A 15880-nucleotide genomic window follows, 5' to 3' on the forward strand; every position below is an offset into this window, starting at 1 on the left:
AAGCCTTGCTGTTCCCACTGAGACCTTGACCTCTTAAATTGTCTCTGCTGTCAGAATTGTACTGAAATTAAACCCGCCAGCTGTGCATTCCATTTTGGAGAGAATAGCAGCTGAGGAAGAGGAGAGTGACGGCCGCTATCAGGAGGAGGAGGAGGAGGGAGGTGCTCATTCCCTGAAGGATGTTTGTGATCTGCGAAGACCAGCCCCATCTCCCTTCTCGTCGCGGAGAGTCATGTTTGAAAATGAGCAGGTAAAATGCAAGTGAGCAACGCAGGGGTTGTCCTTTACCGTACAGCAGTCCTTTTCATTCTTTGTTTTTGAAGAAGCACTTGGTATACTGTGCTAGGCTCTTAACTCTAAGACTGAATAGTAATTTTGTTTTCTTCCCTGGTTAAAAGTTACATGCTTGTTTATCTGTTTAGGCAAGAAAATGCTACTATTACTTTAAGCATGAAATGGTTATTTGATGCTTTTTTTGCACTGAACTCGTATATTTTAGTAAAAGGCGAAAGATTTATACGATCTGAAGAGAAACCAGAGCATTTGAACTCTTATATTTTAGATGGTGATGCCAGGAGACCCTGTGGAAATGACAGAGTTTCAGGATAAAGCAATCAGCAATTCTCACTACGTGCTGGAACTTACATTACCCAACGTTCATATAACACTACCTAATAAACGCTTTTATGAGAAGCTTTATAATAGGTGAGTTTCAACACATTTATTATTATTTTTAAAGATTTTATTTATTTATTTGACACAGAGAGAGATTACAAGTAGGCAGGCGGGGTGGGAGGAAGCAGGCTCCCTGCTGAGCAGAGAGCCTGACGTGGGGCTGGATCCCAGGACCCTGAGATCCTGACCTGAGCCGAAGGCAGAGGCTTAACCCGCTGAGCCACCCAGGCGCCCCAGTTTCAGTACATTCAGTTGAGTCTTTGGGATTGGACTTTTCTGCCTAACTGCCTCCCTATTTCCCCACGTTCCCCTTTTCTCTCTTTGCTTAAATGTTATCTATCATCTCTGGGTACTTTGTGTGGTGTTGATTACAAAACTGGTAACTGTTGCTGTGGGCTGTTGTAATAGCAGAGTTTCCTAACCAGTGTGTCTAAGTAACTAGGTTACTTCTACATGATGTTTATTCCTTCCACCTTTGTTGGCTATTTGCTGTCCATCAGCTTACCACAGAGTTCTGGGCAAATGTCTTCCATGTGTGCAGTGACATGAAAAGAGTTTGGAGACCCCTGTATGGAGGGCCAGCAGGTGCCGGGGTAAAATCAGAATCCTACAGTCTTTTACAAGGAACATCCTTTTTTCAGAGTTTCAAAAAACCTCTTCCTAGAATTATAAAACTCAGGCTTGTCAACTTGTACAACACAATTTAAATTGATTGCAAATATCCTTAAATATACATACAAAGCAAATATGTTGAAATAAACAGCATTCTAGAGTTAAAAGAGCCTAGGCTCTGAATTCCTTCACAGCGGACCCGAACTGAGCTTAGTTTCCTCATGTGTAAAATGTAGATGATACTTGAACCTGTCTCAGAGGGTTGTTCGGAGCATTAGATGATACGGCACTGGAGAAGTTTGGAGAACAGCGCCTGGCAAACAGTGAGCACTCAGTAGTCCTCTGTTACAGTCCTTCTTCCCATCCACTGGAGGAATCACTTCTATAGCACACCTGAAAGATGGTCATGTGCTCTTCTCGAAGAAAGATGTTCTTAGTGTCAGTCATCACTAGCTTCTCCTATGTGAGACGAGCTTCTCGTTTCTGTCAGTCTTTAGAATCTATACTGTTGTTTCTGCTGTATGTTTTCTTGATATCAGATATTCTGGCCCTTTATTCCTTAACTGTTAATAGTAAGCTCTGGATCTCCTTATTGCTTATTAGTGACCAGGATTATTGGTCTTAGAATCAGAAAATTAAGTTCCCGAAAGATCTGCTTTTAGTCGTCTTGATGATGAGTTTCACAGGATTGTCCATATGAGATGTAGGAAGAAAATGCTAGTTCTTCTCTTTAACCTTAAAAAAAATCTTCGTTTTTTTTAACGATTTATGTTAGAGAGCATGTGCAAAAGTGCAAGAGGGAGAAAGAATCTCAGGCAGACACCGTGCTGAGTGCAGAGCCCAACATGGCAGGCCTTGATCTTACGACCCTGAGATCACAATCTGAGCCAAAACCAAGAGTTGACGGCTTAACTATGCCACCCAGCCACCCCTACAGTCTTTAAAGTTTATATTTTTATATTTGTTTTATGTTATACATAATGTAAGTAGAAGCCTATGATTTATAAATTTGTATCAGAGGCTTTTACCGTTTTTATTTTTGTTTTTTTAGCTGTTACACATGAGCCAACGTTTAGAAACTACTGACCCCTAGACCGTTCTTCTCTTATAGTTAGGAATATCTACCAAGAGTTGACAAACGGTGCAAGGCTAAGACTGAGCAAAATGAAACGACTAGTACAGGACTTAACCTAGCGGTCAGAAGAGCTTAATTGGTTTCTTTCTTTTTTTGCATTTGCTTGAGCAGGTTGGTTAGATTTGGGAAATCAGAACAGAAACATGCACCTTAAACATTCAGTTTACAAATATGTTCATTTATAATTTCTGTTTAAGATCCAAGACAAGGCCTTTCTTTTCTTCCTTTTATATGAGCCACGGATGGAAGTTTTACATAATACACGGTTTTGTCTACAGTTTTCAGTTACTGAATAGTTTCAAAGGAATCTGAGTGTAAAATCCTTCTGGGTTTTTAAGATTTTTTCCGCCTTAGTCTATATATTTAAGTCATCTGTTAGGTATACTTTAACTCAATAGTACGCTAACAACGATAAATACAGGTGAGATGAGCACATTTGAGGCCAAACACAGTTGGCAGTTGGTGAACATACAGAACGTAGAGCTCAGCCGACAGGAGCAGACTCTGCGGTGTGCTGCAGCCTCATCCGGAAGATCCAGCGGTTAGCATATGGGGGACGCCCGTCAGTATGGCGGCGGGAGGCGCGGGGGGGGGGGGCGTTGATCGCTCAAATCTGGTAACAAGCGAGTTATCTGTTCTTCTGCGGAGTTGGTTAAATAGTGGGTTTTTTTTTTTTTTTGGAGATTTTATGTCTTTTTTTTTTTTTTTAAAGATTTCATTTATTTATTTGACAGAGATCACAAGAAGGCAGAGAGGCAGGCAGAGAGAGAGAGAGGTGGGGGGGGGAAGCAGGCTCTCCGCTGAGCAGGGAACCCGATGCGGGGCTCGATCCCAGGACCCTGGGATCATGACCTGAGCCGAAGGCAGAGGCTTTAACCCACTGAGCCACCCGGGTGCCCCAAGATTTTATGTATTTATTTGACAGAGATAGATCACAAGTAGGTAGAGAGGCGGGTAGAGAGAACGGGGAAAGCAGGCTCCCCGCTGAGCAGAGAGCCCAACTACTCGGGCTCGATCCTAGGACCCTGAGATCATGACCTGAGCCGAAGGCAGAGGCTTAACCTACTGAGCCACCCCGGCGCTCTAGTAGTGGTTGTTGAAGAGTGTTTCTGTTCTGCCTTACTCCGCTCACTTCTCTGGCTCTTAGGTACCTACAGTTACATAAATGTTGAGGTACTTCTTCCCCTGTGCGGCATATAAATCGCATATCTAAGTTCTTCAGGGTGTGAATTCTTTGCTCCTCATTTGGCTTTGAATAGGTCTGTTTTTATTTTGAATCAATATTTTATTTTTTGAGTTAATAGTGTTTCCAAGTTTTCATATATTCTCAGAATTACAGGAAAGTTGCAAGTATAGAACAAAGAGCTCCCTGCCCCACCACCAAACCATCTGAGAGTAAGCTGCTGACCTGATGCCCCTCCCTGAGCACTCAAGTGTGTATTTCCCAAGGACAAGGATACTCTTATACATCATTTTCTCATTTTGATGGCTGAATTACGATTAATAATCTGTATTATCTAATCTTCACACCCCAGTTGAGTTTTGCTAAATGTTTGCAAAATACTGACCTTTTATCTATGTAATTTCTAAAATTTATTTTTAGTTTTTATTTCATACACTAAAAAAAGACTTTCTGAGGAGGAGATATAACCAACTCTGCCTTAACTTCATACATTTTAGGATCTTGGTTTAGTCCTCTAGTGCTGTGGTCTATGGGCTCTTTTTATTTTTATTTATTTATTTATTTAATATTTTATTTATTTATTTGACAGAGAGCTAGAGAGCACAAGTAAGCAGAGCGGCAGGGAGAGGGAGAAGCAGGCTCTCTGCTAAGCAGGGGGCCTAATGTGGGGCTCGATCCCAGGACCCTGGAATCATGACCTGAGCTAAAAGCAGCCGCTTAACCGACTGAGCCACCCAGGCGCCTCTTTTCAGATAGACAGTCTCATGGAACAGGAGGATTTTTTCTGTTAAAGTCCTTTAGAGTAGCACATAAAAGACTCTTCACTAGCTTTGTTAAATCAGATATTTTTTGTCTGTTACATTTCAGGCTCATAGCCACAGAATCATGGTGATGTGTCCTTAAATATCCTTTAAAAAAAAAATCTATTTGAGAGATAAGAGTGAGAGAATCCCAGGCAGACCCCCTGCTGAGTGAGGAACCCGACCTGGGGCTCAATTCCACAACCTTGAAATTATGACCTGAGCCAAAATCAAGAGTCAGATCCTTAACTGACTGAGCCACCCAGGGGTTCCTTTGTCCTCAAATATCTTGAGTGCTTTCTTTCTGGTATTGGAAGCATCATCCAGTGTTTTATGGGATTAATGATATGAAGACTGTGTTTAGACCAAAATGTAAATAAGGAAAACGCAAAATCATACAACGCTTACATTTAAGAACTCCAGGTTTTAGCATAAAGTCCTAGTTTCTCTAACCTATGAAGATAAGAGAATGGTTTAAGGAATAAACTTAGGGAAGGGCATTTTATGAGAAAATTCTTCATTTTATATCTTCATTATTTACAAAGGGGTTTAGAGTAAGATTGGGTTTAGACTCTTGTTTCTTTGTCCTATGAGCAATATACCCAAGAAGCAGTGAGCCAGTGAGTACCACAGTCTGGGGCATAGCTATCTATGTTGTGTCTGAGGTGAGACCTATTTCTGCCCTTTATCCCTGGTGTTCTTCACCTATGGATGGTTCCAAATGGAGAGCTTTTGGGGTGGGGATTTCAACCTACTGAGAGTCACGGTCCTCAGTCCTGGTTTATACTTTCTAAGCTTAGGAATTGGCCCAGGAAGTTCCTAGACAAGTGGCTTCTCACAGGAAGGGCCAGGCCTATGTCATCGCTTGGCACCTTGACTGGTATTCACACTAGGCTTTACCATGAGGCTGTGCCTTTGGCAGTCCTGCCATGCGAGACATCCATGGTCCTCTCAGCTGCAAACCCTCAGTGCCTGCTACGTGACAGCCACTGTGCTAGGCACATTTAAAGATGACCAAGACCTAAGGCTCTTTCTTTGAGAGGCTACAGTTTTGGGAGGGGAAGCAAGAAAATACTGTTACAGCCTCCATGATTGAGTTACGTATGTGAAGGATTCACTGTGGGTCCAGATCTTAACAGCAGGCTTCAGAGAGGACATTGTGAAGTCTGAGTATTAATAGAAATGTTAGAGCAGGGGTGATAATGGGGGGTGAGGGGATAGGAGCAGGAGGGCATCTGAGTAGTGACAGCTATTTCTTTGAAAAAGTAGGATGTGCTATTAGTCTAGCTTGAGATGTATCACCCGTTAACCACCAGGATTGACTTGGCTGTGCAGCAAGTAGAGGGTTTCCTGTCTTTGTTCCTATTTCGGATGCATTCTTAGTCCATGCCCACTTCCCAGGGAAGTGGTGCTTTCTGTGGGAGAGAGAGAAAGGAGCCATCCCTAGGGACAGTGAGTCATGCGGAGAGCTGAATTGGGAGCTGGGCAGGATCCGGGCTGTGGCCCTGGTCCTCCCACAAATTGTGACCTTGGGTAAGGCACTTAACCTTTAGGAGGCAGCTTCTCCTCTTCAGTGTGAAGTGAGAGTAACGATTCTTCCTCCTGCCCCATGGGATTGGCGGGGCGAGGGGAGGGGGGTGCTGGGCGGGATGGGGGCGGGTGCGGGGGGTTGGGGGGGACGGGGCAGCTGATGAGACAGCGTGCTGTGACTGTTTATAGAGTTGCTCTCCAGTGTGAACAGCCTTTTCTCTGTTTTTTAAATGTTTTTAAATTAACTTCCTCCTGTAAAGTGCATTTAGGTGTATGTAATTTGGAACACATGGCATAGGTAAAACCAGGCAGATAGCTAATTATACCTAATTGTACAGATTCTTTTCTTACTGCCCTCAGTAGAGCTGCATCAGTAACTTTTCCATTGAAAGGACATAATGCTTTTAAAAAAAGCAAACAAACAAAACCTACTTCTTTGTAGGATCTAATTTCTATTTCCCATTTAGAAAAATTATTGTTCATGTGAGAACATTCTCTCTTTTTTTTTTTTAAGTTTTTAAATTATTTATTTATTTGTGGGGTCGGGGTGGAGAGGGAGAGAGAGATCACAAGTAGGCAGAGCGGCAGGCATAGACGGGGAAGCAGGCTCCCCGCCGAGCAGAGAGCCCGATGTGGGGCTCCATCCCAGGACCCTGGGATTACGACATGGGCCGAAGGCAGAGGCTTATTAACCCACTGAGCCACCCAGGTGCCCCGTTCATGTGACTTCTTAAAGACATGTTCTTGAGTTTAATTTGAGCTGAACTATGAGTTAGTATTTTTCAACTTTTGTCTTCCATAGGATCTTTAATGACTTGCTGCTCTGGGAACCAACAGCTCCTTCACCAGTGGAGACATTTGAAAATATTTCCTATGGTATTGGTCTTTCTGTAGCCAGTCAGCTGATTAATACCTTCAACAAAGATAGTTTTAGTCCATTTAAATCCACAGTGCACTACGGTAATATATTTTAAATTTGTTCTGACTTAAAATGCCGGGTTTATTAATAAAGCAGTAACCTTTTCAAATGATAGATTTTAAAATGTTTCTTGGGTATTTTCCCCTTGTAACTCTATTTTATATCTTTTAGTGATTTATAGTATTTCTCCTCTTCTATCTACATACTGTGAATATTATAAATTAAGTGTTATCTTTATAGTGATAGTATGTACCTTGTTTAAAGTAGAAAAATACAGAAAGTACATTTTTATTGTCCTGTAGATTCTTGGTGAAAAACGGTTGTAAAATAGGTATTTTGGGGATGATACTCCAGTTGCTATTTTATCTCCATAGGCTATATCACTGTGACATTTATTTCTCACAGATGAGGAGAGTGGATCTGAGGAGGAGACGCTGCAGTATTTTTCTACTGTCGATCCCAACTATCGTTCTCGTAGGAAAAAAAAGCTAGATTCTCAGAACAAGAACTCACAGAGTTTTCTCTCAGTGCTTCTGAGTATTAACCATGGACTAATGGCAGTGTTTACAGATGTTAGGGTAAGGATTTGCAAAGGCAAAGTATTGTTTCAGTTATATTTTACTTTAAACGTGCCGTGATTGTACCTGCCATCAGTGAGGTGGCGGGAGGTTGTTTGAGCGCCTGAGGGAGGTCCGGGTTCTGAGGTGCTCTGCCCTGACTGTGGCTTTGAACAGTGAGCTTTTTCACTGTGGATTGCAAGACAAACCTTGGCGTGGCCTTTTTTTGCAAACATGCTGGTTCTGCTGCTGAGGTGATCACTAGTAATTTACCTGTTAGAGAGAGTGGTGAAGTCGGGGATTCACTCTGCACGGGGGACCCCGCACAGCATTTCGTGCCACCATGTTGCGTGGCTTGGGATTCAGCCCGCTCTGCTACCGTGTGGGAGAATCCTCTAGGCTGAATCAGGAAGGGGCAACCCAACGGGCATTCTGACTTTTCTGTGTTTAAATAATGACTGGTGGGTGTCAAACGCAAATAATGAATCATGGAACACTATATTAAAGACTAATGATGTATGCTGACTAGCAACATAATGAAAAAAATTAATGACTTCTGTGTTTTTCTGATCTTTTTATTAGCAAGATAATGGAGAGCTGTTGGAGAATAAGCATGGCGAGTTCTGGTTAGAGTTCAACAGTGGTTCGTTGTTCTGTGTGACCAAGTATGAGGGCTGTGATGACAAGCACTACATCTGCCTTCATTCCAGCAGTCTTAGTCTCTACCACAAAGGTAGGACACATGTTGAATGTGTGTTCTGTTCACCTCTGTTCAGACCCGTTTATATTTTGTTTAATAAATTTTTTTTTTTAAAGATTGTAGTCATTTATTAAAGAGAGAGAACACAGGTGGGGGGAGGGACGGAGGGAGAAGGAGAAGCAGACTCCCCACTGAGCAGGGAGCCCCACATGGGGCCCATTCCCAGGATTCTGGGATCGAGACCTGAGCTGAAGGGAGATACGTAACCATCTGTACCACCCATGTGCCCTCTAGTAAAGAAAATCTGTTGAGAACAGAATTCTCATATTAGAGATTATTTTCTGTGGAGTGTTCTGATTCCACTGGCAAATTAATACTTACCATAAATTATATGTTGACTTTTTTTTATGGGTAATAACTTTATTGAGGTACAGTAGTTCATGTAGCATACAATTCACCAATTTAAACTATTTCACTGGATTTTAGTATTTCACAGAGTTGTTGTAACCATCACACGATCAACTTTAGAACCTTCCCATTGCCCCCTAAAAGAGGCTGTGCACCCTTTAGTTGTAACCTTCCATGGCTCTTCAACACCCTACCCCCCAGCACGAAATAACTTCTACTTGGCCTCATGGATTGTGTATTCTGGGTGTTTATGGACTCACATACTATATGGTCTTTTGTGACTGGCTCCTTTAATATGGCATGACGTTTTCAAGGTTCATCCAAGTGTAATTCCTTTTATTTCTTTTACTGACAAATTCTATTCCATCTTATGGATGTGCCATATCTTATTATCCACTGATGAGTTGATGGGACTTTACATTCCTTACTCGCTCTCTTTAGCGGCATTTTCTTTTGGTAACAAAAAGAATTTACCATCTTTTGAGCACATTCCCTGTTACCCTGTGAATAGAAGATACAAATTCTTTTTTTTCTCTTCAAAGTAGAGAAAATACTTTGCACCATCTTAACCTTTATCAGATTTTAAAAATTTGATTCTCCTAGCATTTCATAATTTTTTTTTTTTAAGTAGGGTACTATCAGTCATACCAACATTAGCAGAGAGGTACCGATTATTAATGTGTAGCTGGTGCTTGGTCATTTTTACCTCCAGGATTATATTCAGTGGAAGCATATGGATTTTTGTTTTGAGTTGTGAAAGTCTGTGAACTAATGTCTGGTTATCATTTTGTTTTATTGTCACCTTGTTGTTGATGTAGGTGTGGTAGATGGAGTGATTCTCCCTACAGAAACACGACTGCCCAGTTCAACCCGCCCACACTGGTTGGAACCTACTATTTATTCCTCTGAGGAAGATGGCCTCAGTAGAACTTCTACAGATGGCGTTGCAGGAGACACTTTGAATATGCTTTCTGTTGCAGTTAAAATACTATCTGATAAGTCAGAGTCCAATACAAAGGTTTGTGTTTTGTACTTTTATACCATTAAAGACTTGCTGTTCATTTGATTACTAGCTAAAAGTGTTTGCATGAAAGACAACATATTTATTAGAAAAACTTTTTAAGTTTGAATAAGAGGATTATGTAGGTGATCAGTGTAACTTTTTTATAGGAATTTCTCATTGCTGTGGGGCTGAAAGGAGCCACACTGCAGCACAGGATGCTTCCTTCCGGGCTCAGCTGGCATGAGCAGGTAAGAGTTCTTACGTGCATACCGGTGTGCTCTTTACTTGATGCTGACATGTAATACACACTGTAGAGGTGCAAATCCCAGATGATCAGTGTGCACTGAATTATCATGGAAGTAAATACTCCATATAACCACCTCTTAGGTTAGGAAATAGAACATTATCACCACTCCAGAATGAAATTGATTTTTTAACTTCAAGTTTTGACCCTAAACATCTCAAAGGCAGACCTATCTTTTAAGTCATTTAAGGGAAGAGACTCTCTGTCCCAGACCCTCTAGAGCACCTGGCATAGGGGAGCGACCAATGATGTGTTGATTTGTCCTCACTCCTTAAGTGTCATTACTCCCTAGGCCAATAACATGCTTCGAGGCATTTATAAGGATTTCTGTAATTAATTTACAGTGTTTGATTAATGAAATACATTTGGCTCTTTTCTATTAAGAATGAAAATTAGTGCACTGTGATTATTGTTCATTTTCCTTAGAAAGAGGAACTTTTTCTTTGTGCTAGAAAATAGTAAAATATTTTTATACCTGCAGGTTTTCAGAGTGCTTTCATAAAAGTACTTGGGAAACCTGAGGAGATCTAGATCTCTGTAGCAAGGGTAGAGAGGTAGTTGGTGTGAACACTGACCTCAGTTGTAAGGAGGAGATTTAGTCTAACCTCATTTAGATAGAAATAAGGGAGAGTAGATGTTGGTAAGACAGTTTGGTTTTCAGACTGAACTAGATATAATTTAAGGAAAAAAAGCTTTTCCCAAAAGTGGGTTACATAGAAAACCAGATGGAGTGTAAGCAATCTTCAGCAAAGTTTTATTTATTTATTTTTTTCAGGAATTGTCCCAAGCAAAATAATGTGCAAGCATATTATACATACTTTAGTTTGTATAATGATTTTGTTATGAATTGTATCTTTGACAAGATATAATTTTCTCAAGACTTTGTAGCATTGCAGTTGTCGGATGGGGCTCGCTCTTCATTTCAAACTCAGGAGTGGTTTTGCAAATACTTTTTAAAATGAATTGCTTCAAAATGATGATTTTTTTCCTTTTAGCATTGAATTCTGCCCCCCCCCCAAATGGTTGCTTTTTTTGTGAGATATTTTACATTGGTATTAAGGCTATCCTATCAAACCTTTTTTCCCTTCTAAAGCAGGGCATTTTATATTTTTGTTTTTGTAGATTTTATACTTCTTGAACATTGCTGATGAACCTGTTCTGGGATATAATCCTCCAACTTCGTTTACAACTTTCCATGTGCATCTCTGGGGCTGTGCCCTTGATTATAGGTCAGTTCGCAAATGGAACAAAGTAAAGCTTTATTCAAAATATGTGCCAAGTTTTGAAAAAAATATGTAATTCAGATTGTAGAATTAAGGTTCAAAATGTTCTTTTAAGGGAATTTTTGTTGTTGCAGCAAACTGATGTTATTTGTTTCTTTTTGGTATTAGACCTCTTCACTTGCCGATCCGATCTCTTCTCACTGTGGAAACCTTCAGCGTTTCGAGTAGTGTTGCCTTGGATAAATCCTCGTCTACTCTCAGGTGCCTGCGTAAACTTGACTGGCTCCCAAATGCAGCTCTTCCAAACGTGCTATCTGGTGTTGAGCTAACTTCTTTGACTGAAGCCCTAGCCTTTTGTAAAAATCAGCATTCTTTTGCTCATAGTCATGTCCCTGTATCCAGGTTTTCAATTTTTCATTTTCAAACGATTCATCCTATCTCTTCTGCTTATCACTGTTTCTTATTTTTAGAGATGAAATGGATTCTTGAGATGGTTTACTTTTAAAAACAAATCTAAACTTCCTACACTACTTGATAGCACTTTATTTTCACAATTTAGATCTTCTGAATGTGGGTACTATTAAAAAATGCTGAAAATGTAAAATTAATTGGAGCAGATGATTCAGTCTCTCTTTTTTTTGGATCCATTTGGATTTTATTTTTGTGAGTGGTGTGAAGTATATATGTAATTTTTTTAAAATTAATTTTTTCAGTGTTCTGAGATTTCATTGTTTATGCACCACCCCCAGTGCTCCATGCAATATGTGCCCTCCTTAATACCCACCACCAGGCTCACCCAACCTCCCACCCCCCATTCCCTCTAAAACCCTCAGTTTGTTTAGAGTCCACAGTCTCTCATGGTTCGTCTCCCCTCCAGTTTGATTCAGTCTCATTCTTAACACCATTTAAATATTCCCAGCACTCAGAAATCATGAGTTTTAAAGAAATGTTAGACACCACTTTTAAGAAACTACATGGGACTTTGATAACTTGTATATCAGAAGAATGATACAACAAAGTATGTCATGATCACGCATCGTGTATTCAGAGTTAATTATTTGGATGTTTTTAATATTGTTTCCTCAGAATAATCTTGGATGAAGCTGCTTTGCATTTGTCTGACAAGTGTAATACTGTTACTATAAATCTGAATAGAGGTAAGAGGTGAAAACATTTGAGATAGATAAATGTTCTTTAGTTTTCATTTGTGAATATTTTAGAGCATTTGAACTCTGGAATAATGCTGTTGAACTAAGGATCTTATTAAATATCAGTTGAAGTTGTATTGTCCTTAGAATATCAGTTAAGTTTATCAGATTACATGTACTGTATTTAATGGAAGATTTGTTTTGTTCCTAAGTAAAATAAAGGGAAAATAAAGGGAATTATAGGACTTTTAAGGATGAAACTATATTTCCATTGAATTCTAAATATTTGTACCACTAATTGCCATGAATTTTCAAGAGATGCTGGTTTTTTTTTTTTTAAAGATGCTAGTTTTATTACGTTTTGGTTGGATACCCATTTTTTGAAGGCTTTACTCAGATATTTTGTTAACTTAAAAATTTTAGATTATGTTCGTGTGATGGATATGGGGCTTTTGGAATTAACCATAACTGCAGTGAAATCTGATTCCGATGGAGAACAAGTAAGTTATTAAAATAAATGGAAATTTTTACTTCTATTTTTTTTTATAGGAGAGACTAAAGAATTGAATTTACTGTAAAATTATTTTGGTCGGGGCACCTGGGTGGCTCAGTTGATTAAGTGTCGGCTCGGGTCATGATCCCAGGGTCCTGGGAGAGAGTCCCACATGAGGCTCCCTGCTTTGCAGGAAGCCTGCTTCTCCCTCTGCCTCTCTCTCCATCTCTCATGAGTAAATAAATAAAATTAAAAAAAAAAACACACACACATATATATATAAAATTATTTTGGTCAAAAATAAAATATTTTCAAATTAGGATATAGTTATAAATATACATTTCCTGTGGCAAGGAAAATTCTATTTTATGTAATGTAAGCCTAGGCAAAAGAAGAACTTTCTACTCTTGTTTGAAAAAAACCTGTTCATTTCTTTTATGTCTGTCCAGACTGAGCCACGCTTTGAGCTACACTGTTCCAGTGACATTGTGCATATCAGAACGTGCTCGGACTCTTGTGCTGCACTCATGAATCTCATTCAGTACATTGCAAGCTACGGGGACTTACATGTGGCCAACAAGGTGGAGATGAAGCCTGGAGCCCCTCAGAGAAAGATGAAGGTATAGGCAGCAACATGATTCATTAGAACCAACTCACCCTGGACACCTTGCAGTCACGTGCGTGACGTGTATGTATCAGCGAGGTCTTTAGGACAGTCCTGAGGTAGAAAGGAAACTGAAAAATCACCCATCTGTTCTTTCCCTTCAGAGTGAGGGGTCTGGAAAGATGACTCCATAGGCCTTTTTGGAAAACCATTCTACCGTTTGGTATTCCTTGTTTTAGAACATTAATATTCTCAGCCAACAGAATCCTATCTTCCAGACTTGGATTATTTTCATCTCCCCCCCAGGAGGAAAGAAAACCTGTAGCGCACAAGCGCTTGTTCTATGGCAGTCGTATGTAAAACTGCTTATGAGAGGATAGATACAAGTGCTAGTAGTATTACCGGAAGATTTACGTAATCTTTTGCTGGTTACATATGATTCTCTTCGGTTTTCAATGTATTTTCTCGTTTGTGATTTCCTTGAATTCGGTGTGATAAAGGTTGAAGATTATCCTCTCTGTTTCACAGATGAATAAGTTAAAACCCAGAGAATTAGGCCATTTGCCCAAATTAAGTAGCAGAAATAGCAACAAAACTCAGATACTTTTATTTATGGGTCAGGGCTTTCTTATGTCCCCAAGTATCGCCTCTCTGCCCTCTCTTATGTATAGATTGAACAAAGTCTGGTTGGTTTAGCATTTTTAACCTTTTTGGTGCTTTTTCATTCTTTCTCATGGCCTGCTCTGTGAACGGGATTCTCAGTCTCGTAGATAGTGGAGCCTCTAGTAAGGGTCTGACTGGCCTTGCATTGTCTTTTGTTCAGATGCTCCTACACTTCGTCCAAGTTCTGCTTCGGGTTTTGACCCCTTGTTCTTGCCGTCTTCTCATTGATAAGAAGGCAGTTCATGACACTCCCTCTCTGCTGTTTATTTTCTTTTTAAAGACATTCCCCAGTTTATTGAAAGTTGTTTTAAATTATCCCTTTCAAATTGGATCTTTCATTTTAGAGTCACACTCCCATTTAAAAAGCCTGGTCTGGATTTAATGAACCCACAGTTCACTAACGAAAATGTTTAAGCACCCGTGCTGGAGTTGAACCCTGTGAGTCCCCACGTGGTAGATTTCTCCCGCTGTCTATGCCCCCTCCTTACCCTTCACGTCCGTCCTCCAGCGGCTTTGTGTCCATGGAGTGAGAGTTGGGGAAGCCCCCAGATTGGAGCACTCTGCAGAAGGAGACTGCTTCCCCCCAGGCCTCACTACACTGTTCTTAGCTTCTCTGGCTAATATGCACTCTCTCCACCACCCTGGCTCTCAGTGCTGGCTTTGAGATGATGGCACATTCATTTCTGTTTGCCAGTAGTTGTTGGGGTGATGATGAGGCCACCCACTTAGAATGCAGCCGCTGCCCGGCAGAAGGTGGAACGATGCCTGTTCCTGCTTCTGGTGTCTTAGTAAAATGCCGTGTGTTTCTAGGACAACACCATGCTGAGTAGTTTGCTCCTTAGAGCATTTTCCGTTATTTTTAATTAGGTGTTTTGGCTGTAGGTAGATTCCAGTGGCCGCTCTTCCTCACGAGGTCCAGTACTTCCTGAAGCAGACCAGCAGATGTTACGCGATTTGATGAGTGATGCCATGGAGGAGGTTGACCTGCAGCAGGCCGCCGCGTCTGCGCAAGCCCAGGCGAACGGTAGGACTGGCTGGCCTTCCTCCCCGGGAGTCCTGGGGCCTCACTTGAGGCTTATGCTATTTGTATGCTTACAAGTTCTGCAGTAAGTCACCCATTAAGGAAAAAACAAGTCTGCGTTTTGGTGGATACTCAGGCTTGAGTTGATCCAGCATCCAGGCCACACACAAACCCTGGCCCAGGGTGCTGTGGGGGCCCAGATTAAATGAAAGTCCAAGCTTATCTTTTCTGTTAGCTTCGAGTTTCGTAACACAGATCGGCACTAAGCCAGACTGATGTTCTTATTTCGAGTGATGAGGACATGACGTGAGAAAGGGCTTCGGCGTGTGTCACGTCCTTATCTACTAGTTGGAAGGGACTGAAATTGTCTCATGAGATTTCAGTGAAAGTGAGAGGAATTGGCTTAATTTTTAAAAGAGTGGCTGGGGTTTAGGTATGTGGAGGGGAGAGAGAAGGTAGTCTTGGCAAGGTCATGAATGTTGACAGAGGCACAGAAGCATGCAGAGAAGCCTTAATTATCTTGCAGCTCAGGCTCCCTTCTTATTGGAAAGAATTGGCCAGAATATTTTTTTTTCTAATTGGATGAATGTAGTTATTTCTGTATGTTCTGAAATCTTAGTTTTTTAAAAAAAAATTATCTCATGGTATTATAAAAGTTTAGGGTTAAATTGTTGATTTTATTCTAATTTAGCATAAATTAGAACTCAGGAAACACAAGAACTTACAGCTTCCTATGTATTACATTGTATTAGCAGCTAACCTACTTAGGTGGGAAAGAATGTTTCACGAATATTTACTGAGCAGCTTCAATATTCAGGTGCACTGGGCACTTATAAAGGATGAGTATGTCCAAGGTGCTGCCGCAGAAAAATTTAAAATCGGGCCTGTGAGCCTGTGGAAGC

The 15880-nt window shown here is 40.7% G+C and overlaps 1 protein-coding gene across 4 annotated transcripts in view; it reads left to right on the forward strand.

Moving 5' to 3' along the window:
* The window catches only part of ATG2B (autophagy related 2B), a 73039-nt gene that overhangs the window by 36741 nt on the left and 20418 nt on the right, over positions 1–15880 (forward strand). For all 4 annotated transcript variants that reach the window (XR_014312390.1, XR_014312391.1, XM_082733231.1 and 1 more), the window contains exons 17-29: positions 55–250; positions 563–705; positions 6738–6895; positions 7260–7432; positions 7994–8144; positions 9338–9537; positions 9690–9770; positions 10949–11055; positions 11218–11310; positions 12136–12206; positions 12621–12697; positions 13140–13310; positions 14840–14981. Coding sequence is in view for 2 of the 4 variants with exons in the window: in XM_082733231.1 (XP_082589357.1) it covers positions 55–250; positions 563–705; positions 6738–6895; positions 7260–7432; positions 7994–8144; positions 9338–9537; positions 9690–9770; positions 10949–11055; positions 11218–11310; positions 12136–12206; positions 12621–12697; positions 13140–13310; positions 14840–14981 (1763 nt within the window). In the remaining 2 variants the exon portion in view is untranslated. The remainder of the gene's footprint in view (positions 1–54; positions 251–562; positions 706–6737; positions 6896–7259; positions 7433–7993; positions 8145–9337; positions 9538–9689; positions 9771–10948; positions 11056–11217; positions 11311–12135; positions 12207–12620; positions 12698–13139; positions 13311–14839; positions 14982–15880) is intronic.

This window comes from Mustela nivalis (assembly GCF_964662115.1).
Source record: "Mustela nivalis genome assembly, chromosome: 6".
Classification (NCBI taxonomy): Eukaryota; Metazoa; Chordata; class Mammalia; order Carnivora; family Mustelidae; genus Mustela; species Mustela nivalis.